Source organism: Symphalangus syndactylus, chromosome X, assembly GCF_028878055.3.
Source record: "Symphalangus syndactylus isolate Jambi chromosome X, NHGRI_mSymSyn1-v2.1_pri, whole genome shotgun sequence".
NCBI classification, from domain to species: domain Eukaryota; kingdom Metazoa; phylum Chordata; class Mammalia; order Primates; family Hylobatidae; genus Symphalangus; species Symphalangus syndactylus.
Genome location: NC_072447.2, coordinates 38,028,461 through 38,056,089, shown reverse-complemented (window position 1 = coordinate 38,056,089; position 27,629 = coordinate 38,028,461). Strand labels below are relative to the sequence as shown.

At 43.1% G+C, this 27,629-nt stretch overlaps 1 protein-coding gene across 4 annotated transcripts in view; it reads left to right on the top strand.

Moving 5' to 3' along the window:
* Positions 1-27,629, top strand: part of APOO (apolipoprotein O) — a 76,289-nt gene that overhangs the window by 11,787 nt on the left and 36,873 nt on the right. For 3 of the 4 annotated variants that reach the window (XM_055269050.2, XM_055269051.2, XM_063634770.1), the window contains exons 2-4: positions 16,551-16,658; positions 18,440-18,559; positions 23,365-23,419. In XM_055269050.2, coding sequence (XP_055125025.1) covers positions 16,551-16,658; positions 18,440-18,559; positions 23,365-23,419 — 283 coding nt within the window. The remainder of the gene's footprint in view (positions 1-16,550; positions 16,659-18,439; positions 18,560-23,364; positions 23,420-27,629) is intronic. The other variant, XM_055269052.2, reaches the window with a different exon arrangement.

Sequence of the window (27,629 nt, the reverse complement as noted above, 5' to 3'; positions counted from 1 at the left end):
TCTGCCTTCCGGGTTCAAGCAATTCTCCTTCCTCGGCCTCCTAAGTAGCTGGGATTACAGGCGCGCGCCACCACGTCCGGCCAATTTTTGTGTTTTTAGTAGAGACAGGGTTTCACCGTGTTGGTCATGCTGGTCTTGAACTCCTGACCTCGTGGTCTGCCCACCTCAGCCTCCCAAAGTGCTGGGATTACAGGCGTGAGCCAACGTGCCCAGCCCTAACATCTTTTTAGACTCCATTCTGGACATATTCAAATATACCTTTGGTATGACATTTTCAAAAAACTCGGTGGAATCATACTACAAGTCCCCTTCCTCTTTTTTTTTAAAAAAAACAAAAAACAAATGCCATTTTCTTTTCTTCTTCTTCTTTTTTTTTTAGTAGAATGAGATAATCTTATTATTGACCAAGTTTACATAAAGCTTGATTCTTTACTGCCACCACCACCACAACAGAAAGAAAAGCTTGTGTTGGACACTACGTTTAATTAGGAGATGTAGAAAAGATTCCAGTAGAGATTGTTTTAATGAAGACTAATATTGTAATTTTTTTTTCTATTTTACTTTAAGTCCTGGGATACATGTGCGGAACGTGAAGGTTTGTTACATAGGTACACATGTGCCATGTTGGTTTGCTGCACCTATCAACCTGTCATCTAGGTTTTAAGCCCCACATGCATTAGGTGTTTGTCCTAATGGTCTCCCTCCCCTTGCCCTCCATCCCCTGATAGGCCCCAGTGTATGATGTTCCCTTCCATGTGTTATCATTGTTCATCCCACTTATGAGTGAGAACATGTGATGTTTGGTTTTCTATTCCTGTGTTAGTTTGCTGAGAATGATGGTTTCCAGCTTCATCCATGTCCCTGTAAAGAACTCATTCTATTTTATGGCTGCATAGTATTCCATGGTATATATGTGCCACATTTTCTTTATCCAGTCTATCATTGATGGGCATTTGGGTTGCTTCCAAGTCTTTGCTATTGTAAATAGTGCTGCAATAAACATAGGTGTACAGATGCCATTTTCTTATCTTTGTGTGTGTGTGGAGATAATGAATCTTTTTTCTTTTTTTGAGGCGGAGTCTCACTCTGTCACCCAGGCTGGAATGCAGTGGTGCGATCTCAGCCCACTGCAGCCTTTTGCCTCCTGGGTGATTCTCCTGCCTCAGCCTCCTGAGTAGCTGGGGCTACAGGTGCCCACCAGCATGCCCAGCTAATTATTGTATTTTTAGTAGAGACCGGGTTTCACACTATGTTGGCCAGGCTTGTCTCGAACTCCTGACCTCAAGTGATCTACCCGCCTCGGCCTCCCAAAGTGCTGGGATTACAGGCCCAAGCCACTGCATCCGGCCCATTTTCTATTCTTTACCACTCTTATTTAAAATATATCAAGACTGATTTTCTTTACTTTTTTTTTTTTTAAGACGGAGTTTCACTCTTGTTGCCTAAGCTGGAGTGCAGTGGTATGATCTCAGCTCACTGCAACCTCCGCCTCCAGGGTTCAAGCAATTCTTCTGCCTCAGCTTCCTGAGTAGCTGGGATTACAGGTGCGTGCCACCATGCCTGGCTAATTTTTTCTATTTTTAGTAGAAACAGGGTTTCACCATGTTAGCCAGGCTGCTCTTGAACTCCTGACCTCAGGTGATCTAACCAACTTGGCTTTCCAAAGTGCTGGGATTACAGGCGTGAGCCACTGCACCTGGCCGAGACTGATTTTCTTTTAGGCTTAAAATGTGACCTGAAGGCATTTAGAAATGGAAACCATATGATTACATATTAAAAGTAAATTTTGGTTGTGTGCGGTGGCTCATGTCTGTAATCCCAGCACTTTGGGAGGCCTGAGGTCAGGAGTTTGAGACCAGCCTGGCCAACGTGGCAAAACCCTGTCTCTACTAAAAATACAAAAATGGCTGGGCGCGGTGGCTCACGCTTGTAATCCCAGCACTTTGGGAGGCCGAGGTGGGCGGATCACGAGGTCAGGAGATCGAGACCACGGTGAAACCCCGTCTCTACTAAAAATACAAAAAATTAGCCGGGCGTGGTGGCGGGCGCCTGTAGTCCCAGCTACTGGGAGAGGCTGAGGCAGGAGAATGGCATGAACCCGGGAGGCGGAGCTTGCAGTGAGCTGAGATTGCGCCACTGCATTCCAGCCTGGGCGACAGAGCGAGACTCCGTCTCAAAAAAAAAAAAAAAAAAATGCAAAAATTAGCCGGGCGTGGTGGTGTGAGCCTGTAATCCCAGCTACTTGGGAGGCTGAGATAGAAGAATTGCTTAAACCCGGGAGGTGGAGGTTGCAGTGAGTCGAGATCACGCCACTGCACTCCAGCCTGGGTGACAGGGCGAGACTATGTCTCAAAAAAATAGTAAAATAAAAAAATAAATTTCACTTATGAAATTTATGTAAATAGTTGTAGTAAATTCCGACTCCATATATGATTTATCAAGGTAACTGCTTTGAAAAGAAAACATCTATTTAAAAAAAATTGTTATAAGTAATACTGAAATACTTTTCATTGTAAAAAGTCAAAATAGTACAGTTGGTCAGGTTGCTATTGTCCGCCTCCCCCCAGCCCCCTTCCCAGAGAAAGCCTCTGTTCTGTTTGGTGTGTGGCCCTCCATATTAGAAAGGATTGCTGGCCGGGCGTGGTGGCTCACGCCTATAATCCCAGCACTTTGGAAGGCCGAGGCGGGCAGATCACCTGAGGTTAGGAGTTCGAGACCAGCCTGGCCAACATGGAGAAACCCCAACTCTACTGAAAATACAAAAAAAATTAGTTGGGCGTGGTGGCAGGCACCTATTATTCCAGCTACTCAGGAGGCTGAGGCTGGAGAATCACTTGAACCCAGGAGGCGGAGATTGCAGTGAGCTGAGATTGCGGCACTGCACTCCAGCCTGGGTGGCAAGAGTGAAACTCTGTCTCAAAAAATAAAAAATATAAAAATAAAATAAAAGATTGCTGTATAAAATGTAGATACTGTCCTGAATGCTCCTTATGGAGGAGAGTATTCTGTATTCTTTTGACGTTTCAAGAATTGTGGACTCATTTTATTTCTCTTTATTTTTATTTTTATTTATTTATTTATTTATTTTTGAGACGGAGTCTTGCTCTGTCACCCAGGCTGGAGTGCAGTGGCGTGATCTCGGCTCACTGCAAGCTCTGCCTCCCGGGTTCACGCCATTCTCCTGCCTCAGCCTCCCGAGTAGCTGGGACTACAGGTTCCTGCCACCACCCCTGGCTAATTTTTTTTTTTTTTTTTTGTATTTTTAGTAGAGACGGAGTTTCACCATGTTAGCCAAGATGGTCTTGATCTCCTGACCTCGTGATCTGCCCGCCTCAGCCTCCCAAAGTGCTGGGATTACAGGCGTGAGCCACCGTGCCCGGCCTTTCTCTTGATTTTTCATTCAATTTACAACATGTTACTAAGGACAACAATGTAGCCTGATTTTGACAAAATTTTTTTATTGTCTTCATCATTTTGTTTTATTCTAAGTTCTTTCACATAGTTCTTTTTTTATGTTAGTTACTTAGAATAAGAATAATCTCAAAAGTATTGTTAGTGTTCATAGTTTTTTTTTTTTTTGGTAAAAAACCCATTTCAGATTTTTACCTCCTAAATAATTAGAATCAGATTAAAATAGTTTTGTTTCGAGTGAAAAATGCTGTCAGAATGGAAATTATTACAGAAAAGGTTGACTGAGGCCAGGCGTGGTGGCTTATGCCTGTAATCCCAGCACTTTCTTCTTTTTTTTGAGATGGAGTCCCGCTCTGTCGCCCAGGTTGGAGTGCAGTGGCGCGATCTCGGCTCACTGCAAGCTCTGCCTCCCAGGTTCACGCCATTCTCCTGCCTCTGCCTCCCGAGTAGCTGGGACTACAGGTGCCCGCCACCATGCCCTGCTAATTTTTTGTATTTTTAGTAGAGATGGGGTTTCACCGTGTTATCTAGGATGGTCTCAATCTCCTGACCTCGTGAACTGCCCACCTCAGCCAGTTCCAGCACTATGAGAGGCCAAGGCAGGTGGATCACCTGAGGTAAGGAGTTTGAGACCACCAGCCTAGCCAACATGGTGAAACCCTGTCTCTACTAAAATTACAAAAAAAGTAGCTGGGCATGGTGGCAGGCGCCTGTAATGCCAGCTACTTGGGAGGCTGAGGCAGGAGAATCGCTTGAACCTGAGAGACGGAGGTTGCAGTGAGTGGAGATCGTGCCACTGCACTCCAGGCTGGGTGACAGTGCAAGACTCCGTCTCAAAAAAAAAAAAATAATAATTAGCTGGGTGTGGTGGTGGCTGCCTGTAATCCCAGCTACTTGAGAGGCTGAGGCAGGAGAATCGTTTGAACCCCAGGGGCACGGAGGTTGCAGTGAGCCGAGATTGCGCCACTTCACTCCAGCCTGGGTGAAAGAACAAAACTCTGTCTCAAAAAAAAAAAATTTTCATTCTTTATCATTAAAGAGTTGCTTTTATGTTGTCCTTTGTGTGGCTTGTAGGATCATTAAATAAGGTAGAGACTCTCAGAAAAACAGGTTTTGGAGAAAGATAGTTGAAAACATGTCATACATTTTAAATAAGTAAATGTAAACTATATATAGAAATACATAAACTATTATATATACTTAAACTATATAAACTATATAGTTTAAGTATATTATAGTATGTATAAGTCTATAAGTATATATAGTATATATATACTTATAGTATATATTATAGTATGTATAAGTCTATAAGTATATATACGTATATATAAACTTGGTAGAAGGGTAAGATACTGTAAGTGTATATATACTTACATAGAGTTTAAATTATTTATATGGAAAATATAAAAGAAATAATATATTCCATCACTTCAAAAAAAAGGTCACCTTTGGATATAGCCTGTTTGAAGTAGCAGTTGAAAAGCCTGGTAACATGTCCATCAGGGAGTTAGAAACACAAGAAACACACATGCCTGAGGCTTAGGGAGAGGCCTAGGCGAGGGATGCTGATTTGAGCATCAGTAGCATGAGTGGAAGTTAAAGACTTAGATTTTGGCCAGGTGCGGTGGCTCATGCCTATAATCCCAGCACTTTGGGAGGCTGAGGCAGGTGGATCACTTGAGCCCAGGAGTTTGAGACCAGCCTGGCCAACATGGCGAAACCCTGTCTCTACCAAAAACACAAAAATTAGCTGGGCATGGTGGTGGGCGCCTGTAATCCCAGCTACTTGGGAGGCTAAAGCATGAGAATCCCTTGAACCTGGGAGGTGGAGATTGTAGTGAGCTGAGATCAGGCCACTGGACTCCAGTCTGGGTGACAGAGCGAGACTCTGTCTGAAAGAAAAAAAAAATAATAAAGAAAGAATTAGATTTTAATGAAATTGCCCTGGAGTGAGAAGAGGAGAGAGTTAAAGACTACTCCATGACTCATCAACCTTGAAGAGCTATGCAGAGGAAGAGAAGGCCCAAAAGGGGAGGAGAGAGTACCTAGACAGCTTCTAGAATGGAGGTAGGGTAGAATCCTGTAAGCCAAAGAAAGGGTTTGAAGATGTAGAGTAGTCACCAGTTTCAGGGTGCAACCAAGATGCCAGATGTCCAGTGGAGTTTAGCAACTGGGAGGCTATTGGTGGCCTTGGAAAGAAAGGTTTTAGGTGCATTTAGTAGTAAAGGGAGGAGATAAAATTGAGAAAGCAATAAAATTGAGAAAGCAAACAGAATTTGTCTTTTTGACTTTGTGCTTAAATGTGGATGCTCCTCAGCTTGTGGTGGGGTTGCATTCTGATAAAACTATCATAAGTTGAAAATATCATTAAGTCAAAAATGCATTTCACACACCTAACCTACCAAACATCATAATTTAGCCTACCCAACCTTAAATGTACTCAGAACACTTCCAGTAGCCCACAGTTGGGCAGAATCATCTAACACAAAGCCTATTTTATAATAAACTATTGAATGTTTCATGTACATTATTGAATACTATACTGAAAGTGAAAAGCAGAATGGTTATATGGGTACTCAAAGTGCAGTTTCTACGGAATGCGTATCGCTTCTGCACCGTGTAAGGTTGAACCATTTGTAAATCTGAGACCATTTGTATAACATACATATAGGAAAGTAAACGGGGCATAAGTGAATTTTTACAAACTAAACATACTAGCACTCTAGAAGCTCTTCTCATGGCCCTTCTAGTCACTACCCAGCTTGCTAAGGGTATCCACTATTCTGCCTTCTAACCATAGTCTACTTTTAAAATAAATTTGTCAATGGAGGTTGGTAGAAGGGTAAGGTAGTAGTTAGAGAGGGAATTAGGTGTGGAGGGTATTTGTTGTGTTTTGTTTAAGATGGGAGAGATTTTCTTGAATGTAAACAAATGTCATAATTTCTCTAGTGGATGGCCAGTCACTCTGTTTCTTTTTATGTTTAGGACAGTTTTCATTTTATACTTTCAAATGTTTTTAAAAGTATGTTTGAGTGCCGATACAAACTTAAGTTGAATAACTGTTCTCTAAACATATGTTTGTGGAATAGTCGTTTTCAAAACTTTGCTTATCTTGGGAATAGATTCTTGGGCCCCTCTTAGATTCAGAGTCAGACACTCTGGGGGAAGCTGTTAGAATCTATGCTTTTAAAAAACTCCCCAGGTCGGCCAGGCGTGGTGGCTCACGCCTGTAATCCCAGCACTTTGGGAGGCCGAGGTGGGTGGATCACGAGGTCAGGAGGCTGAGACCATCCTGGCTAACACAGTGAAACCCTGTCTCTACTAAAAATACAAAAAATTAGCCAGGCGTGGTGGTGGGTGCCTGTAGTCCCAGCTACTCAGGAGGCTGAGGCAGGAGAATAGCATGAACCCGGGAGGCGGAGCTTGCAGTGAGCCGAGATCGCACCACTGCACTCCAGCCTGGGCGACAGAGCGAGACTCCGTCTCAAAAAAAAAAAAAACAAAAACTCCCCAGGTGATTCTGAAACCTCTTGTGTACACAGACCTGCAAAGGCCTTCTATCATGAAGCTGGCATATATTATAAATGGAAGTCTAATAAGATAATAGTTCTGTAATTGTGGGAGAAAAGAGTCACCCTTTTTTTAAATGGGAGAGACTATTCACTAGATTCTCTATAGAGTTGAAAAAGAAAGCAAGTTGTTAGGTATTTGAGCCCCACCATTCATGAGAGTCTGAATAATTCTGAGGGTGTCTTATTTAGCTTAAGGTTTTTATTTGTCTTTAAGGCAGTTTTACTGGAACATAATCACAACATGATCCCAGAGCTATGGAATCCTGGGCAGTCAGTGTACTTTCATTTGCAAAGCAAGAACAGTTTAGCCTTCTGGGCACCCATTATGATTTGTTTGTTTACGACCTCACCAGATTCATGTCTTGGTAAACTGTGTCTAAGAATCTACCTTTAAAGCTGAGGGAGCTGACTGATAAAGTCAATCTTTTTATTTTGTTTTTTGAGGCAGAGTCTTGCTCAGTCACTCAGGCTGGAATACAGTGATGCGATTATAGCTCACTGCATCCTTGACCTCCTGGGCTCAAGTAATCCTCCCACCTCAGCCTCCCAAGTAGCTGAGACCATAGGCATGCCCCAAACACCTGGCTAATTTTTTTTTTTTTTTTTGCAGAGATGGAGTCTTGTTATGTTGCCCAGGCTGGTCTTAAACTCCTGGCCTCAAGTGATCCTCCCACCTCAGCCTCCTAATAAACTCAATCTTATGCCTGAATCTTTTTTTTTTTTTTTTTTTTTTTTTTTGAGACGGAGTCTCGCTCTGTCGCCCAGGCTGGAGTGCAGTGGCACAATCTCGGCTCACTGCAAGCTCCGCCTCCTGGGTTCACGCCATTCTCCTGCCTCAGCCTCTCCGAGTAGCTGGGACTACAGGCGCCCGCCACCACGCCCGGCTAATTTTTTGTATTTTTAGTAGAGACGGGGTTTCACCGTGGTCTCGATCTCCTGACCTCGTGATCCGCCCGCCTCGGCCTCCCAAAGTGCTAGGATTACAAGCGTGAGCCACCGCGCCCGGCCCTTTTTTTTTTTTTTGAGATGAAGTCTCACTCTGTTGCCCAAGCTGGAGTGCAGTGGTATAATTTTGACTCACTGCAATCTCCACCTCCCAAGTTCAAACGATTCTCTTGCCTCAGCCTCCTGAGTAGCTGGGACTGCAGGCACGTGCCACCATGCCTGGCTAATTTTTGTATTTTTAGTAGAGATGGAGTTTCACTATGTTGGCCAGGCTGGTCTTGAACTCCTGACCTTGTGATCCACCCGTCTCGGCCTCCCAAAATGGTGAGATTACAGGCGTGAGCCACTGTGCTGGGCCCTGAATCTTTTTTTGAATGTTAATTTATTTTTTAAATTGTGGCCTGATTCTTTGATTAAATTCATAAGCTTCCTGGAAGCTCTGTAAGAGCAGGGACCATGTCTGCTTATGTGTTGTATCTGTTTAGCACCATGCCTAACACGATGTGGGTGTGCAGTAAATATTTGTTTTTGAAATAAAACCCTGGTTGATCTCTTCTAATTGTTATATATAACCTTGCTTGCCTGACCAGATTTGTTTTGCCAACATCAGTCCTTGGCAGGCTTCAGTGGAGAAAGAGTAAGAACCAAATAAATGTCTTTAAGATAATCACAGCCTACCCCTTCACACTTCTTGTTAGGGCCTCATCTAACCCAACACCAATACTGGTTGCTCTGTTTCCATTGACAAGCCCCTTGCGGGCTGTGTGAAACAAAAGTTTTGAGACATAGAGAGTCCAAGGTCCAAGATAATGTGTACCTTGATACTTTGCTGGGGAGTAGGATCAGACCAGAAAGAAAGAAGAGTTAGCCACAAGAGTGAGAAAACTCAATGACACTCCCTCTGAGGTTTGCAAAGCTAAGGGCCACAAGTTTACCTTTAAGCCAAGTTTTTGTATTCTCTGTGACTATGGGTCTTACAGCTGTATTCAAAACCTCAGAGAAGCCAACACATTAGAGTCCTTACTTTGAGACCCCCAACTAGCTGAATTCCAAGAAAGGCATTTAGTAACTGAAGGTACACTCCTGAGGGGCTGGATCTAAAGAAGTGCCACCTTTGATCTAGCCTGTAACTTAGCACTAACTGGAGATTCAGCTCTTAACAGAGCTTGCTTGGCTTTGATTGAGCAAGCCTAACTCATATAATGCAAAGTAGACCATATCTAATCAGTTCTTGGCAGGTGCATATGTACTCATTTTCTGAGCCAACTCATCTGCCTTGACCAGGGAGTGTACCTGGCAACAAGGCTTCTCGAGGACTATCACTTGGGACAGGGAGTGCTCAGGGCATGGGTACATGCAGTCTAGAGATTCCAGCCCTGCATCAGAAAAAGTCTGGGGGAGGCCGGGCACAATGGCTCACGCCTGTAATCCCAGCACTTTGGGAGGCCGAGGCGGATGGATCACAAGGTGAAGAGATCAAGACCATCCTGGCCAACATGGTAAAACCCCGTCTCTGCTAAAAATACAAAAGTTAGCTGCGTGTGGTGGCACGCACCTGTAGTCCCAGCTACTTGGGAGGCTGAGGCAGGAGAATCGCTTGAACCTGGGAGGCGGAGGTTGCAGTGAGCCAAGATCATACCACTGCACTCCAGCCTGGCAACAGAGGGAGACTCCATCGCAAAAAAAAAAAAAAAAAAAAGGGAAAAAGAAAAAGTCTGGAGGAGATTTCACTTCTTGGGAGGTATATTCAGTCCGATTATACCATAATGGGTCAGGACTCCTCATGGAGAGAGAATACATTTGTGTTCATGTCTCACAAAGCAACCCATCCAGAGTGCGAACAGGAGGAAAGTTGATAAAGCTAGAGATTTTTTTTTATTATGTCCCAGACCCTGAAAGTTGATTGTGTTTCTTCAAAGAACTGGATTGTTCTTCCTTGGGGAGACAAAAGATTGAAGAAGGTTCTTCATCTCCTCTTTGTGCCCTTACACTGTCCTAGGGTGATTCTACCCATCTTAGCCTTTCCCTTCTTAAATCCTGATTTTGAATAGGTTGGCCTGAATACTCAATATGAGCCCTAACAAATTATGATAACCACCTGGCAGGCACACAGTGTTGAAGATGGCCGTTTGTGATGACATCTGGTCTGGCCAGCTTCCTTTTTACTGTTAAGAGGGAAAGATGGTGAGCATGCTGAGGCAGGGTGGGGTCATCTTGCACCAGAAGGAGCCCCCTTTGATGCCAAAAAGGAAGATGAATCAGCCAAGATGTTGAGTGCATCAGCTTTAGCCATGTCTGCCTGGGGACCTTTTACCAAGGCTCCTCCCGTGAGTTTCCATCACACAGATCTATACCAGTTCCTTACCATGGTCAGGTGTGTGGCTGGCTCCTTCTTAGGAATGAGCTTGGCATGGATTAGGTATGCTATAGCTGATGGATTTTTTTAAAAAGTCTAATTTACATAGAGTGAAATACATGTATTTTTAAGTTGTACAGTCTTAGTTGTACAATTTGAGCTTTGACAAATGTATACACCTTGAATAACCCATACCCCAATCAAGATATAGATTATTTCACCCCAGAAAGTTCACTTGTTCCGCTTCTCAGTAAGTCCACTTCCTTCCAACTCCCACCTCCCCCACCTAGTAGTGATTGTTCTGGTTTCTTTCACTATGTTTGAGGCCATGGGTTTTAAAACATACAGATTTTCTGCAAGTCTGGATGGTGAGAGATGTCAGAAAGTAATACTTACTCAAGTAAATCAGAGGTTCTCAGTGGGAGAGTTGCTCCGCAGGAGACATTTGGCAGTGTCTGGAGATGTTTTTGACTGTCGTGACTGGGAGGAGGTGCTACTGGCATCTAGTGGGTAGAGGCTAGGGATGCTGTCAAACTTGTGCTGTGCACAAGACAGCCCCACGACAAAGAAGGACCCAACCCAAATGTCAGTAGTGCTGAGTTTGAGAAATCCTCGAGTAAATCATGTGTTCTCTGCAAACTAAGAATTATGGTCCTGGGGAGTGTTCATTTGTAGGTCTCCCAGGTCTCCTGGGGTGAGGTTTGCTTTTTCTTTGTTTTGTTTGCTTGTCTGTTGAGAGCCTGCTGGAAGCTGAAAAGGCCACTGCAGGAGCCAGCTTTCTTTGGTGCTACCACCCTTGTGGCCACAGTTCTTGCTGTGGGATGGGTATCAGGGTAGGCTTAGGGAGGAAAACTAACAGGAGAAGAGGAAGAAGAAGAAAACAGTTTAGGCAGTAAAGGGAGGCAGGCCTAGAATAATATTAAAACTAGAAAAACAAGTAAGATAAGAGGGGAAGGTAAAGTAGAAATTAAGAATCCAATAAAATGTTAAAGGAAATGAGTTGAGATTTAAAATCAAAGACAGGCTGAGCGTGTTGGCTCACACCTGTAATCCCAGCACTTTGGGAGGCCAAGGCAGGAAGATTGCTTGAGCTCAGGAGTTTGAGACCAGCTTGAGTAACATGATGAGACCCTGTCTCTACTATATATATATATATATAGAGTAACATATATATAGTTACATATATAGAGTAACATATATAGAGAGTAATATATATGGTAATATATATATAACTATATATATAGTAATATATATATAACTATATATAGTAATATATATATAACTATATATATAGTTATATATAACTATATATAGTTATATATATAACTATATATATAGTTTTATATATATATAACTATATATATAGTTATATATATAACTATATATATAGTAATATATATATAACTATATATATAGTTATATATAACTATATATAGTAATATATATATTACTATATATAGTAATATATATATAACTATATATATAGTAATATATATATAACTATATATATAGTAATATATATATAACTATATATAGTAATATATATATAACTATATATATAGTAATATATATATATATATATTTGCCCAGGCTGGAGTGCAGTGGCACGATCTCGGCTCACTGCAACCTCTGCCTCCCAGGTTCAAGCAATTCTCCTGCCTCAGCCTCCCAAGTAGCTGGGATTACAGGCGTCTGCCACCACGCCTGGCTAATTTTTGTGTTTTTTGTAGAGACTGGATTTCATCATGTTGGCCAGGCTGGTCTCGAACTCCCGACCTCAAGTGATCCACCCACCTCAGCCTCCCAAAGTGCTGGGATTACAGATGTGAGCCACCGCACCCAGCCTTACTGTGCTTTATGAGAAATAAATACACCCCTGAAGTGCTGAGGAAGTCCAGACCCAAAAAACATGTTCTCATGGACTTAAAATTTCAGGTCAACTTTTTCTTAATTTCCAAAAGACAACAGTTTCTAAGTTTGCCTACTTTAGCTTTTCAAGTAAAATAAAAGATACGTAGATAGATGACTAGACCTCTAGCTGTCTGTCTGTCTCTGGAACATGTCCAAAACCAACTCATCATTTTCCCCTCAGACTTGCCCCTCTTTTTCTACTTCCTCTCTCAGGAATGCTGTGTCACCACCCAACTAGAAAAACCCATCAGAAACCCCAAGGTCACTTAAAATCTACTCTTTTCCTGATTTTCAAGAATACAATACATTGTTATTAACTCTAGTCACTATGTTGTACAACAGATCTCTTGAACTACTCCTCCTAACTGAAACTTTGTACTTTTGGCCAATATCTCCCCAACTGCCCCCAGCCCCTGCCCTGGTAGCCACCATTGTGCTCTCTACTTCCATTAGTTCAACCTTTTTAGATTCCACAAAAATTAATTTGTAAGGTAATGCATATGTTAATTAGCTCAATTTAGCCATTCCACAATGTATACATATTTCAAAACCACATGTTGTACACAATAAATATATATGATTCTTGTCAGTTTAAAAGTTAAATGAAAATAAAAATTAAACAAACCAAGGTCATTGTCACTCCTCCTTTCCCATTGGCCACTAAGTCCTGCTAATTCTGCCTATTAAACTATCTCAATTCTACTTTTTCCTCTTTCTACTCTCCTGTGCAGTCTTTCCTTGGGCCCTCATTTCTTTCCTGCATTGTTTTAGCAGCACCATAACTGGTCAGCTGGCCCTTTAATGACTTAAACCGCCACACTGAGAAATAATGGTCTTTCTAAATGGCAAACTCGATTCTATATTCCATCCTTATTTGAGATCTTTTGGTATTTATTACCTAGGACTTTTATGTGAGCCACACGAGTCCCATTATGATCTGGCTACAACCCACTTCTCTGACTCATCTCCCTGTCACTCTGCCCCTCCCACAAAACTCGAACTCCCTACATTTCTCCCATGCTGTTTCCCAGCTTCGTGGCTTCACACGTGCTGATTCCTCTGTCTGTAATGTCCTATACTTGTTTTGTCTTTCTGTAGAACTGCCTAAGAGCAGAGAGAATTCATGCTTTTGAAACGGGGAATTTCCCTTGTCCCTCTTACAGGGCATGTGATGGGGGTGTGGCTCACTTCTTAGGTGCCCCACTGCTCAAAACCCCTAGGGAAAGCAGGCAGATGGGCAGGTCATGGGGAGTGTGGGCTCCAACCCCATGGCAGCGTCTAGGGGTGGATGTTTACAGCTTCTGAAGCCCCAGTGGGCATGTGTTACGTGTGCTCTTTTAGTTTTGCTGTCAGTAGGCAGCTTGTGTTGATCAGCTCAGTTAGACCCTCTGCCTTATCGCAAGGACAGAGCGCTTTCTCTTTCCTAGGGTTCTTGCCTGAGTATACCAGAAAAATCGGATCACACGTGGGCTTGGAGAATGAGTGCAAGGTTTTATTGAATGGTGGAAGTAGCACTCAGCAGATGGAAACGGAGCCAGAAGGGGTATGGAGTGGGAAGGTGGTTTTCCCTTGGAGTCAGGCCGCTTAGTAGCCGGGCTCTCCTCCGACCACCCTCAGCCAAACTCCGCGTTGTCCTGTCGTTCGGCTGTTGGTGGCCTGCCGGAGTCTGTCACTGTGTTCTTCTGCTGGTGTGTTGTTCCTCGCCTCTGCTTCTCTTGATGTCCAGCCGCTTGTGTGCCTGCCCGCTAGGGTCTTGGGGTTTTTATAGGCACAAGATGGGGGTGTGGTGGGCCAGGGTGGTCTTGGGAAATGCAACATTTGGGCACAAAAACAGAAATGCCTGTCCTCACCTAGGTTGGTGGGCACAGGCCCAGGGGTGGAGCCCTAGCCAGGGACCACGCCCTTCTCTACCCAGCATTTCCCTGCCTGCCCCTCCCGTATCACTTTTCTTTTATTTATTTATTTTTTGAGACAGGGTCTCGCTCTGTTGCCCAGGCTGGAGTGCAGTGGCAGTATCTTGGCTCACTGCAATCTCTACCTCCTGGGTTCAAGTGATTCTTGTGCCTCAGCCTCCCTTATTTTATTTTTTAATCTGTCCTAGGCCAAGTGCAGTGGCTCACGCCTATAATCCCAGCACTGGGAGGCCGAGGTGGGTGGATCGTTTGAATCCAGGAGTTTGAGACCAGCCTGGGCAACACAGCAAAACCCTGTCTCTATAAAAATTACAAAAATGAACTGGACATGGTGGTGCATGCCTGTAGTCCCAGCTATTTGGGAGACAAGACAGGAGGAGTGCTTGAACCTGGGATGGGAAGGTTGCAGTGAGCAGAAATCCTGCTGCTGCATTCCAGCCTAGGCAACAGTGTGAAACCCTGTGTAAAAAAAAAAAAGTTTGTCCATTTATTTACATCTATCAAGTTCTTCCTACCAGAATGGAAGCCCTTTCAGGGTGAGGATATGTCTTACTCCATATTCCTATTTCTATGGCTGTGCCTAACACACAAGGCATGCTCAATAATTGTTTATTTCCTGCTCAAATGAGACAGAAGGAAATGGATGGAGGAGAGGTGGAAAATAAATGAGTGATTCATTTCTAACTAGGCATGATTTCGCATCTTGGAAATCATATTACTGAGATTTGCAGTGCCTGTAATGTGAAAGACGAGGCTATTCTGTAATACAAAATGTAATGCCAGCTAAAATATAACAAAAATGTCTGTTGAAATGTATGCCTGCAAATTCCCATATTTCAGAAGCAAATAAAGAGCTGAAAGCCATTAAAAAAAAAGAGTGGTTGTTACTTTAACTGGTTTAAAAATAATTGATACATCTTGAAGTATTAAGTGTGCATCTTGAGGTCTTAATTTCAAGGCAATTTTGCTACAGATTTCTTTTGCTTCTGCTATACAGATTAGCCAGCTAGTGCTGACATTAGTTCATGTGGTTTGTGCCCATCACAATTATTAGGCAGAACCAGCAGCACCAGGATACAACCTAAGGAGATCAACGTCCGTCCTAGAAAACTGCCACGACCTTCACAGGAGGGGTCTGATTTTTTTTTTTTTTTTGAGATGGAGTCTCGCACTCTCACCCAGGCTGGAGTGCAGTGGCACAATCTTGGTTCACTGCAACCTCCACCTCCCAGGTGCAGGCGATTCTCCTGCCTCAGCCTTCTGTGTAGCTGGGATTACAGGTGCCCGCCACCACGCCCAGCTAATTTTTGTGTGTGTGTGTGTATTTTTAGTAGAAACGGGATTTCACTATGTTGACCAGGCTGGTCTTGAATGCCTGACCTGGTGATCCACCCGCCTCTGCCTTCCAAAGTGCTGGGATTACAGGCATGAGCCACCGCGCCCAGCACATTTGTTATATTCACAGTTTAAATTAATAAACCCATAACTCTCCCCTCCTCTCAGCCCATATTTTTTTTTCTTTTTTCTTTTTTTTTTTTTTTAGTGGAGCGATTATTTTGTGTGTGTGAAACAGAGTTTCACTCTATCGCCCAGGCTGGAGTGCAGTGGCATGATCATGGCTCACTGAAGCCTCAAACTCAAGAATTCTCCCACCTCAGTCTCCTGAGTAGCTGGGACTACAGGCACACACTACCATGCCAGGCTAATTTTTTTTTTTTTTTTTGAGACGGAGTCTCGCTCTGTTGCCCAGGCTGGAGTGCAGTGGCGCAATCTCGGCTCACTGCAAGCTCCGCCTCCCGGGTTCACGCCATTCTCCTGCCTCAGCCTCTCCGAGTAGCTGGGACTACAGGCGCCCGCCACCATGCCTGGCTAATTTTTTGTATTTTTAGTAGAGACGGGGTTTCACCGTGGTCTCGATCTCCTGACCTCGTGATTCGCCTGCCTCGGCCTCCCAAAGTGCTGGGATTACAAGTGTGAGCCACTGCGCCCGGCCTGATTTTTTAAAAAAATATATTTTGTAGGCAAGGCGCACTGGCTCACACCTGTAATCCCAGCACTTTGGGAGGCCGAGGCGGGCAGATTACCTGAAGTCGGGAGTTCGAGACCAGCCTGGCCAACATGGCAAAACCCCATCTCTACTAAAAATACAAAAGTTAACTGGGTGTGGTGGCAGACGCCTGTAATCCCAGCTACTTGGGAGGCTGAGGTAGAAGAATCACTTGAACCTGGGCAGTGGAGATTGCAGTGAGCTGAGATCACGCCACTACACCGCAGCCTGGGTAACAGAGCAAGACTCCATCTTGAAAACATAAAAATAAATAAAAATAAAATAAAGCACAGTAAGCCATTCAGGGTGGGGAGTGGCTGAGGTTATGAATATGCTCACGTTCTGCACATTCGGTCTGTAACATAGAGAGGTTTAAGATTGCTTCTGCGTTTCAGGTAATTCAGAGGTCCGTGGGGCCAGCCAGCCTGAGCTTGCTCACCTTCAAAGTCTATGCAGCACCAAAAAAGGACTCACCTCCCAAAAATTCCGTGAAGGTTGATGAGGTAACATGTTGTTCATGTTGTGATATATTTTGAGTGTCTGATTTAGTTACTGTAGGATAATTTTTTTACAAATTGTGTATCAGGAAGATGTGACTGTTTAAAAGACATTTTTTAATTTATTTTGAGACGGAGTTTTGCTCTTATTGCCCAGGCTGGAGTGCAATGGTGCGATCTCGGCTCACTGCAACCTCCTCCTCCTGGTTCAAGCCATTCTCCTGCCTCAGCCTCCCAAGTAGCTGGGATTACAGGCATGTGCCACCACGCCTGGCTAATTTTGTATTTTTAGTAGAGACGAGGTTTCACCATGTTGGCCAGGCTAGTCTCGAACTCCCGACCTCAGGTGATCCACTCGCCTCGGCCCCCCAAAGTGCTGGGATTACAAGCGTGAGCCACCACGCCCAGCCAGAAGACATTTAAATGGAGAAAATATATTTCCTTATAGTTTGTTTAATTTGTGGGAAATATTAAACTATGGCTTTTTCAACAGATAAACTTTAATGATACTTAGGTAAGGGCACAATTAAGGAATACTTTATAAATGTTTACTGGGGAATCCACTGTGTCCCAGTAGGTTATAAGCACAATTCACTTTTCTAAGTGGTCTGCCTGATTCTTGGCGTATCTTGATTCTTATCGAGCCAAGAAGATATTCACATTTTTTCCTCTCTAAGAAATTAGAGATCTGGACCCTTTCTGTTTCTTGGCTGAAGATGCTACTCATAAGTATATACTTAATAAATACTAAATTTTAAAAAAAGCAAGAAATCTTCTCTCTACTGTTTGCATTCCTTTTTGGGTCTGTACTTCCCACTAATTATTTTGGATATTCAGTTTCTGTTGCCTTTGAATAAAGTGAGGTAAGAATCTCCCTTCAGTCCTGGGTAGGGTTACTAGATTGGTATTTACATAAAGCTAATTAGCTTATCTTTTGCCCTTTACTCTCTTCTCAGGCCTTGGCACAATGGCATTTTTGAGGATAAAGAAGGCAGCCAGCAGTGGCTGTGAGAAGTTCTCTGGGTGGGGAACAAACCTGCTGTCCTGCTTTGATTAACATCAGACCAATCATTTGAACTGAATGACATGCTCTTTGGTTACTCTCAAGCTTTTTTAACCCCTTCACCCACCCTTTAGAGTAATAAAATCCTTTTTCCAAGCTCAATCTAAGGTGGAATACCAAATACCACTATATAAAATGGATAATGAGGAGCTGCTTTGTTTGTAGTCAGTGGGTGGGGAGAAGGTAGGACACCTCATAGCCCTGCCCTTTTGGCCTTGGCCTCGTTGATTAAGGAAATAAGGTGCAGAGATAGTTTGAGGTAAAGTTCAGGTTGCTTGTAACCCTTAGAGTCACTGGAATTCATGAAGTATTATTATTATTATTATTTTTGAGATGGAATCTCGCTCTTGCCCAGGCTTGAGTGCACTGGCACAATCTTGACTTACTGCTACCTCCACCTCCCAGGTTCAAGAGATTCTCCTGCCTAAGCCTCCCGAGTAGCTGGGATTACAGGCGCCCACCACGACACCTGGCTAAGTTTTGTATTTTTAGTAGAGACTGGGTTTCGCCATGTTGGCTGGTCTCGAACTCCTGACCTTAAGTGATCCGCCTTCCTTGGCTGCTCAAAGTGCTGGGATTACAAGCGTTAACCACCACACCCGACCACAGAGTCACTGTAATTCATGAATTACTAGAAATATTATATTAAATACTTACAAATTTGATAAATGTATCCTGTAGACAGTACGTCTTTTAAATCTTTGTTTTGTTTTAATGTGCACAGCTTTCACTCTACTCAGTTCCTGAGGGTCAGTCGAAGTATGTGGAGGAGGCAAGGAGCCAGCTTGAAGAAAGCATCTCACAGCTCCGACACTATTGCGAGCCATACACAACCTGGTGTCAGGTACAGCTGTTCTGAAAATGGAGTGAATGCATTTCTGTTTAGAGTCCATAGAGAAAAGTCTGTATTGGCTGCATGTTTTTGGAAAAAGGCATGATAAAGGGCCCCGAGATGGTTGACAGAGGCTGGGAAGGGTAGTAGGGGTCTGGGGAGAAGGTGAGGGTGGCTAATGGGTGCAAAAAAAAAAATAGCAAGAATGAATAAAATCTATTTGATAGCACAACAGGATGACTATAGTCAACAATAATTTAATTGTACATTTTAAAATAACTTAAAGAGTGTAATTGGATTGTTTGTAACACTAAGGATAAATGCTTGAGCGGATGGATTCCGCATTCTCCATATTGTGCTTATTTCACATTGCATGCCTGTGTCAACACATCTCATGTACCCCATAAATGTATATACCTACTACGTACCCACAAAAAATTTTTAAATAAAAGGCCCCAAGTTAAAAGTGCCTGACTTATAGATGTTCTTCAGTGCCATCTGAGGAGGGGGTGCAGAGATGCCCTAGCTTCCTGGTGACAGCTGTTGCCACAGCTATAGAGAGGATTTCCCTCTCCCTGGGCAGTGCATAACACCTTGACTAGAGAGCAGAGGGGCTAGGAACTACCTTGTTGCTTGCAGTTATGAAAACATTGTTGTCTACCAGGGGAGGCTTGTGGGCTGGAACTCTAAACAAAGGAAAAAGATGCAATGTAAACACTTACATAAAAATTGTGAAGTTTTTCTCCCCCCAGTATACAAATCAGTGCCACTTAAACCAGGAGGGGATATGGCATTTTGAATGCTATACTAGGAGGGTAGATACTAAAATAGGGTAGAATTCCATGCTGGATTACTGAACTATTTGTCCTAGTGACCAAAGAACTACATGTACAGATTGGTTTCTGTCCCTGCCTGGGTTGTAGGTCAGGCATTTGTCATTACGTAAATGAAAAGTATTTCTGTGATTTTTGACATCAGTAACCAACGTTTACAATCTATAGAATGCTTTTGTAGGCTTTGATACATATGTTTGCTGTACTTGATCTTGATTTTGAAAATTGAGGACAAATTAATAAAAACTAATAGATGTAGATATGTGGGAAATTGTCTAGATTTACCTTGCTTGAGATTTATAAATTTAGTCTTTTTGGGGTTTTTTTTCTGGGTTTTTTTTTTTTTTTTGAGACGGAGTCTTGCTCTGTCGCCCAGGCTGGAGTGCAGTAGCGTGCTCTCAGCTCACTGCAACCTCCACCTCCCGGGTTCAAGCAGTTCTCCCACCTCAGCCTCCCGAGTAGCTGGGATTATAGGCATGAGCTACCATGCCCGGCTCATTTTTGTATTTTTCGTAGAGATGGGGTTTTGCCATGTTGGCCAGGCTGATCTCGAACTCCTGACCTCAAGTGATCTGTCCACCTTGGCCTCCCAAAGTGCTGGGATTACAGGCATGAGCCACCATGCCTGGCCTAAATTCGATTTTGATCCAGAGCTTGTTTAAAAATTTTTAATTTCCAGGCCGGGCGCGGTGGCTCACGCCTGTAATCCCAGCACTTTGGGAGGCCGAGGCGGGCGGATCACAAGGTCAGGAGATCGAGACCATCCTGGCTAACACAGTGAAACCCCGTCTCTACTAAAAAATACAAAAATTAGCCGGGCGAGGTGGCGGGCGCCTGTAGTCCCAGCTACTCGGGAGGCTGAGGCAGGAGAATGGCGTGAACCCCGGGGGGCGGAGCCTGCAGTGAGCCGAGATGGTGCCACTGCACTCCAGCCTGGGCGACAGCAACTCTGTCTCAAAAAAAAAAAAAAAAAATTTAATTTCCATTGCCTATGCTGCTGTTGAACTTTTGTTCACCAATTTAGAAAGAAAATAGTAAAGCATGGACTCTATCAACAATATAAATTAGGCCATTATACTTAAGTATCATAACCATATTATTGAGTTAAGTAATACCTAAAGACTTTATACATAATGTGTTGTAAAATGATTAGACTTTATTCTCTTGTTCTAGAAGATTTTTAAACTTCTGGTAGTTAAGATAAAGTCAGCAAATTTGTGTGGATATTTTTGTATCATGTAGGCATGACTACTGTTACTTGTAGTCTGTCTGGTTTTTTGTTTTTTTTTTTTTTTTTTGCAATAAAAGTACTTTGTACCTTTTAGCCTAAGGTTGCTTGTTGTTTTTTACCTTTTCTTCCATGTGTGATACTCAGTGCAGCAAAATACCTCCCTGGACAATGGATTAGTTATCTATATGTTTATTTCCACTACTACTAAATATAAAAACTTTCTGGTAATTATAATAGTTTTTGTAATTATAATGGTTTTATTTTCCTGGGTAGAACAAAGTCTTTATGAATAGAAATATTTCTAATTCCTGGTTCCTTTTTCAGACCAGCAATTTCTAGCCCTTTTCTTGAAGAACCAATTTAATTTTGTTTTTTTGGTTTTTTTTTTGTTTTGTTTTGTTTTGTTTGAGATGGAGTCTCGCTCTGTTGCCAGGCTGGAGTGCAGTGGTGCAGTCTCAGCTCACTGCAACCTCCGCCTCCCGGGTTCAAGTGATTCTCCTGCCTCAGCTTCCCGAGTAGCTGGGACTACAGGTGTGTGCTACCACGCCCAGCTAATTTTTGTATTTTTAGTAGAGACGGGGTTTCACCGTGTTGGCCAGGATGGTCACGATCTCTTGACCTTGTGATCTGCCCACCTCGGCCTCCCAAGGTGCTGGGATTACAGGCATGATCCACTGTGCCCGGCCTTAATTTTTTTTTAATAGTAAAAATATTAAGCTAGCAAAAGAAATGGGCAATCATTCTAGATATTGATCTGAAGTTTTCTTTTTTTTTTTTGGTAGAGACAAGGTTTCACCATGTTGCCCGGGCCGATCTCAAACTCCTGGGCTCAAGAGATCTGCCCACCTCAGCCTCCCAAATAGCTCGGACTACAGACACATACCACCATGCCCAACTAATATTTTTATTTTTATTTTTATTTATTTTTTTTTTTTTTGAGATGGAGTCTTGCTCTGTCCGCCAGGCTGGAGTGCAGTGGCGTGATCTCGACTCACCGCAAGCTCCGCCTCTCGGGTTCACGCCATTCTCCTGCCTCAGCCTCCCGAGTAGCTGGGACTACAGGTGCCTGCCACCACACCCGGCTAATTTTTTTGTATTTCTAGTAGAGACTGGGTTTCACTGTGTTAGCCAGGATGGTCTCGATCTCCTGACCTCGTGATCTGCCCGCCTTGGCCTCCCAAAGTGCTGGGATTACAGGCGTGAGCCACAGCGCCCAGCCTAATATTTTTTTTTTTTTTTGTAGAGATGAGATCTCTGCTGTGTTGCCCAAGCTGGTTCTCAAATTCCTGACCTCACAAGATACTCCTGTCTTAGCCTCCCAAAGTGCTGGGATTACAGGCGTGAAATAATGGATTTTAATGAAGTGATACTCAGTTCTTTAGATCTTCTGCCTAATTCGGCATTTATTATTTCAGGTCATTTAAAAGAATGAGGATAGCTTGTTCTGACTTGAACTGAATTACACAAAACAAATCCTTTTCCAGGCGGGGCGCAGTGGCTCACACCTGTAATCCCAGCAGTTTGGGATGCCAAGGCAGGTGGATCACCTGAGGTCAGGAGTTTGAGACCAGCCTGGCCAACATAGCGAAACCCTGTCCCTACCAAACATACAAAAATTAGTTGGACGTGGTGGCAGGCACCTGTAATCCCAGCTACTTGGGAGGCTGAGGCAGGAGAACCACTTGAATCTAGGAGGCGGAGGTTGCAGTGAGCTGAGGTCGTGCCACTGCACTCCAGCCTGGGCGACAAGAGCGAAACTCTATCTCAAAAAAAAAAAAAAAAAATTTAATTAATTAAAATAAAAATAAAAAAACAAATCCTTTTCCAAGTGGCAACTAGTTTTGATACTATCTGATACCCATATATCTCTTCTTGTCTTCACTGTAGATTTCTTGAAGGTGGGTACCTTCTAGCAGGTCCCTTGTTTCCTTCAGGATCATGTGATGTTCATGTACAAAGCCTTTTTTTTTTTTTTTTGAGACACGACCAGGCTGGAGTGCAGTGGCGCCATCTCGGCTCACTGCAACCTCCACCTCCCGGATTCAAGTGATTCTCCTGCCTCAGCCTCCGAGTAGCTGGGACTACAGGCATGTGCCACCACGCCTGGCTAATTTTTGTATTTTTAGCAGAGACAGGGTTTCACCATGTTGGTCAGGCTGGTCTCCAACTCCTGACCTCAGGTGATCTGCCCCACTCGCCTCCCAAAGTGCTGGGATTACAGGAGTGAGCCATCATGCCTGGCCACAAAGCCTTTTTATTGTTTTTAAGAGAATGTTGACACCTCATTTGCTTTGGGCTATAGCCTTTGTCTCATTAAAGCTGGTCATTCTTGCTTCAAATGGGCAGTTTCCAGATGTAGTCTCTAATTAATGGCAGATCAGGAAGTAGTTAATATGAAAGACAGATTTAATCTCATGGAGAAAAGCTTGCCACTTAAGTATCAAGGGGATTGATTTTTAGTCTATTTTTTCCATTTTAATGGAAGAGTGAAATGGCTGGATTGTTGAAACCATTCTGCTTGGTATCTGCTTCCTGTGGCAGTAGTAAGCCATTCTGCTGAGTAATTTGCAGTGAAGGGAAGATTATAATAGGAAAAACAAACAAAAAGACCCAGACAGACAGTGTATCCCTTTGTTCAAAAAGCGTTAATAACATGATAATTTATTCAGTAAAAACAAGTATATTTATTCTATTAACTTTCTAATCAGCAGATCCTGTGAATAGTTTCATTCAGTTTCTTTTTACCTTTTTAGGAAACGTACTCCCAAACTAAGCCCAAGATGCAAAGTTTGGTTCAATGGGGGTTAGGTAAGTTGATTTTAAATTAGGCATAATCAGCTACTTCATTAACATTGAACTCTTTAATCGGAGTTCCATGAATGAGCTCCAAGAAATCTGTGGATTCCTTAAAATTATATGCAGAATTTTAGAGCTATGTGGATTTTTCTGGGAAGAGGAGCTGTTGTTTTCATCAGATTTCAGGCAACTAGCGTCCCCAAATAGTCAGGTAAGTCTCTTCAAGATCGTTAGGATTCTTGGGCTAGCAAGTACGGATATACTGCTTTAAAAAAAAAAAAATCTCATTTCCAGGTGCAGTGTAATACACCATACTAATTCATCAATAGATTTTCTGAATCGGAATAGCTCATTTGCATTGCAATTAATACATGCTGTAGAAGTTTTGAAGCAGGAAGGAGCTGAGCTGGTACTCCTATGAAAGGTCTTATTGCATAATCGATAGTGTTCTTACTTTTTTTTCATTTGGTTTTATTTTCCTTGATTATTTTTCAGTTGTGGGCCACTTACCACATACACTCACAAACTGGATTCACAGTCCATGTTCTGACTAATCTTAATCAGAAACTGGTAAATTAATAAAGATACCGATCATATTTCATTCCCCTTATTGGGCATCTCGGAAACAAAATCTTGTTTTTACAAGGGTTTGTTTCCATGATAGAACAAAATAAACATGAGTACAGTTTATTTCTTTGCTAAGATCATCATGGTGTATTGATGTCCTGATATTTCTGAGACTGTCAGATAAATTTATCGTTTGAAGACAGACATAATAATAGCTGCCTACTGGTTCGTTTGTTTTTTTTTTTGAGACAAAATCTCACTCTGTCACCCAGGCTAGAGTGCAGTGGCACAATCTCACTCTGTCACCCAGGCTAGAGTGCAGTGGCACAGTCTTAGCTCACTGATACCTTTGTCTCTCAGGTTCAAGCGATTCTCCCACCTCAGCTTCCCGAGTAGCTGGGATTACAAGCGTGCGCCACCACATCCAGCTAGTTTTTGTATTTTTAGTAGAGACAAGGTTTCACCTTGTTAGCTGGGCTGGTCTCAAACTCCTGACCTCAAGTGATCTGCCCGCCTCGGCCCAAAGTATTGGGATTATAGGCGTGAGCCACTGTACCTGGCCCCCTACTGGTTCTTTAAATTATTAAGGCATGTTAATAAGTAACATCTTAATTTTATTAATTTCATAAACACTTATTTAAGACTTACATGTCAGGTACTATTCTAAGTGCTTTACAAATACCAATTTATTGGGGGTGGAGTGAGGATGGTTAATGAGTACAAAAATACAGTTAGAATGAATAAGACCTAGTATTTGATAGCACAGTAGGGTGACTGCAGTCAATAATACTTTATTGTACATTTTATTTTTTATTATTTTATTTATTTTTTATTTTTTTGAGACAGATTCTCGCTCTGTTGCCCAGGCTGGAGTGCAGTGGCACTATCTTGGCTCACTGCAACCTCTGCCTCCCAGGTTCAAGCAATTCTCCTGTCTCAGCCTCCTGAGTAGCTAGGACTACAGGCACACACCACCACGCCCAGCCTATTTTTTGTATTTTTAGTAGAGACAGGTTTCACCATATTGGTCAGGCTAGTATCAAACTCCTGACCTCAGGCGATCCACCCACCTCGGCCCCACAAAGTGCTGGGATTACAGGTGTGAGCTGCCGCGCCTGGCTTATTGTACATTTTAAATAACTAAAAAAGCTATACTCTTTTAGGTATTATAAGTAAACTAAAAGAGTATAATTGGGATGCTTGTAACACAAAGAAAAATGATAAATACTTGAGATAAAGGATACCTCATTTACCCTGATGTGATTATTATGCATTGTATGCCTGAACCAAAATACCTCATTTACCCCGTAAATATATACACCTACTATGTACCCACAAAAATTTGATATATATATATAAATTCGCATAACAAGCTGACAGATACCTTATTATCTTCATTTTTATCTGAGGAAACTAGAGAACTCCTGATATAGTCTTTTATCTGTCCATGTGTGGCTGAGAGGTCTCTTGTTTAAATTTTTCTGAGACAGGATGTTGCTCTGTCATCCAGGCTGGAATGCAGTGGCGTGATCATAGCTCACTGCAGCCTCGACCTCATGGGCTCAAGCAATCCTCCCAGCTCAGCCTCCCGAGTAGCTAGGATTACAGGCATGTGCCATCACATTTTTTCCATTTTTTGTAGAGACAGGGTCTCACTTTGTTGCCCAGACTCCGTGCAGTCTTAAAACATATCTTCTTTCCCCTTTCTTTGTGATTTACCCACTTTGGCCCAGCTCACCAGAGCCATCTGGGTGTCCCTCTGTCAACTGCTCTGTGTACACATCTAGAATTGAGCAACACTGGGCTAGTAGGCAAAAATAAAGGGAAGTAAAAAATTGCCTCAAATGACCCAGACTAGAGGATGGAAAGTAAAAACTAGGCTAAAGGCAAAATAAGTAACAGGCCAGACAGTAATTAATGCAAACATAATACAAGTCCTATAGTAGTATTTAAAATGATCACATTTCCCAAAGAACCCAGGAAAAGGAAAACTGTCATGTATCTGGTATTACCTAGGGGACAGAATTACTGAGTTTTCCAGTTTATTAGTTCAGTTCCGTATATATTTTTTAAGTCACCATTCTGCCAGGCCTTGAAAATTGAGATTGGTTAAGACAGTGGTCACAACCACTGAGATGCATGTAATATATTATTCAGTACTAGTGCAAATACAGAGATAATCACAGAACATTATTGAAGGTACAGAGGAAGGAGATTAGTTTAATCGAAATTGAGGAGGTGGGTGCAGTCAGGGAAGGACTTCTGAAGTGAATCTTTTTTTTTTTTTTTGAGACGGAGTCTCGCTCTGTCGCCCAGGCTGGAGTGCAGTGGCGCGATCTCGGCTCACTGCAAGCTCCGCCTCCCAGGTTCACGCCATTCTCCTGCCTCAGCCTCTCCGAGTAGCTGGGACTACAGGCGCCCGCCACCACACCCGGCTAATTTTTTGTATTTTTAGTAGAGACGGGGTTTTCACTGTGGTCTCGATCTCCTGACCTCGTGATCCGCCCGCCTCGGCCTCCCAAAGTGCTGGGATTACAAGCGTGAGCCACCGCGCCCGGCCTGAAGTGAATCTTGAAGGAGCAGTGTTAGCCACTCCAAAATGTGGGGATGGGACTGCTGGAAGCAGCCATTGCACATTGGGCACAGCATGATCAGGCTTAGAGGCGTGGCTTGGTATTGGATGTTTGAGGAACCCTAAGTAGATAGGGAGTGCTGAAGATAAGATTGAGAAGGAGACATGAGGGCTTTGTGTAAGTCATGACCTAGCTGAAATTCATTTGTTAATTCATATCCAGTTTTTTGTTTTTTTTTTTTTTTTTGAGATGGAGTCTCGCTCTGTCGCAAAGGCTGGAGTGCAGTGGCGCGGTCTCGGCTCACTGCAAGGTCCGCCTCCTGGGTTCACGCCATTCTCCTGCCTCAGCCTCCCAAGTAGCTGGGACTACAGGCGCCTGCCACCACGCCTGGCTAATTTTTTTTTATTTTTATTTTTTATTTTTAGTAGAGACGGGGTTTCACCATGTTAGCCAGGATGGAATCATCCAGTATTTATCAACTCCTGGCAGTGTGATTTTTGTTTTTTTTTCGCTTTTTTGTTTTTTTTTTTTTTGTTTTTTGAGACAGAGTCTCGCTCTGTTGACCAGGCTGGAGTGCAATGGTATGATCTCGGCTCACTGCAACCTCTGCCTCGCAGGTTCAAGCGATTCTCCTGCCTCAGCCTCCTGGGTAGCTGGGATTACAGGCACACGCCACCACGCCTGGCTAATTTTTATATTTTTGGTAGAGACAGGGTTTCACCATGTTGGTCAAGCTGGTCTCGAATTCCTGACCTTGTGATCTGCCTGCATCGGCCTCCCAAAGTGCTGGGATTATAGGTGTGAGCCACTGCGCCTGGCCTGTTTTTGTTTTTGTTTGGAGACAGGGTCTCACTTAGTCACCTACGCAGGAGTGTAGTGGCATGATCATAGCTCACTGCAGCCTTGACCTCTTGGACTCAAGCAATCCTCCCACCTCAGCCTCCCAAGTAGCTGGGACCACAGACATGCATCACCACACCTGGCTAATTTTTTTTTTTAATTTTTTGTAGAGACAGGGTTTCGCCATGTTGCCCAGGCTGTTCTTGAACTCCTGGACTCAAGCAATCCTCCCACCTTGGCCT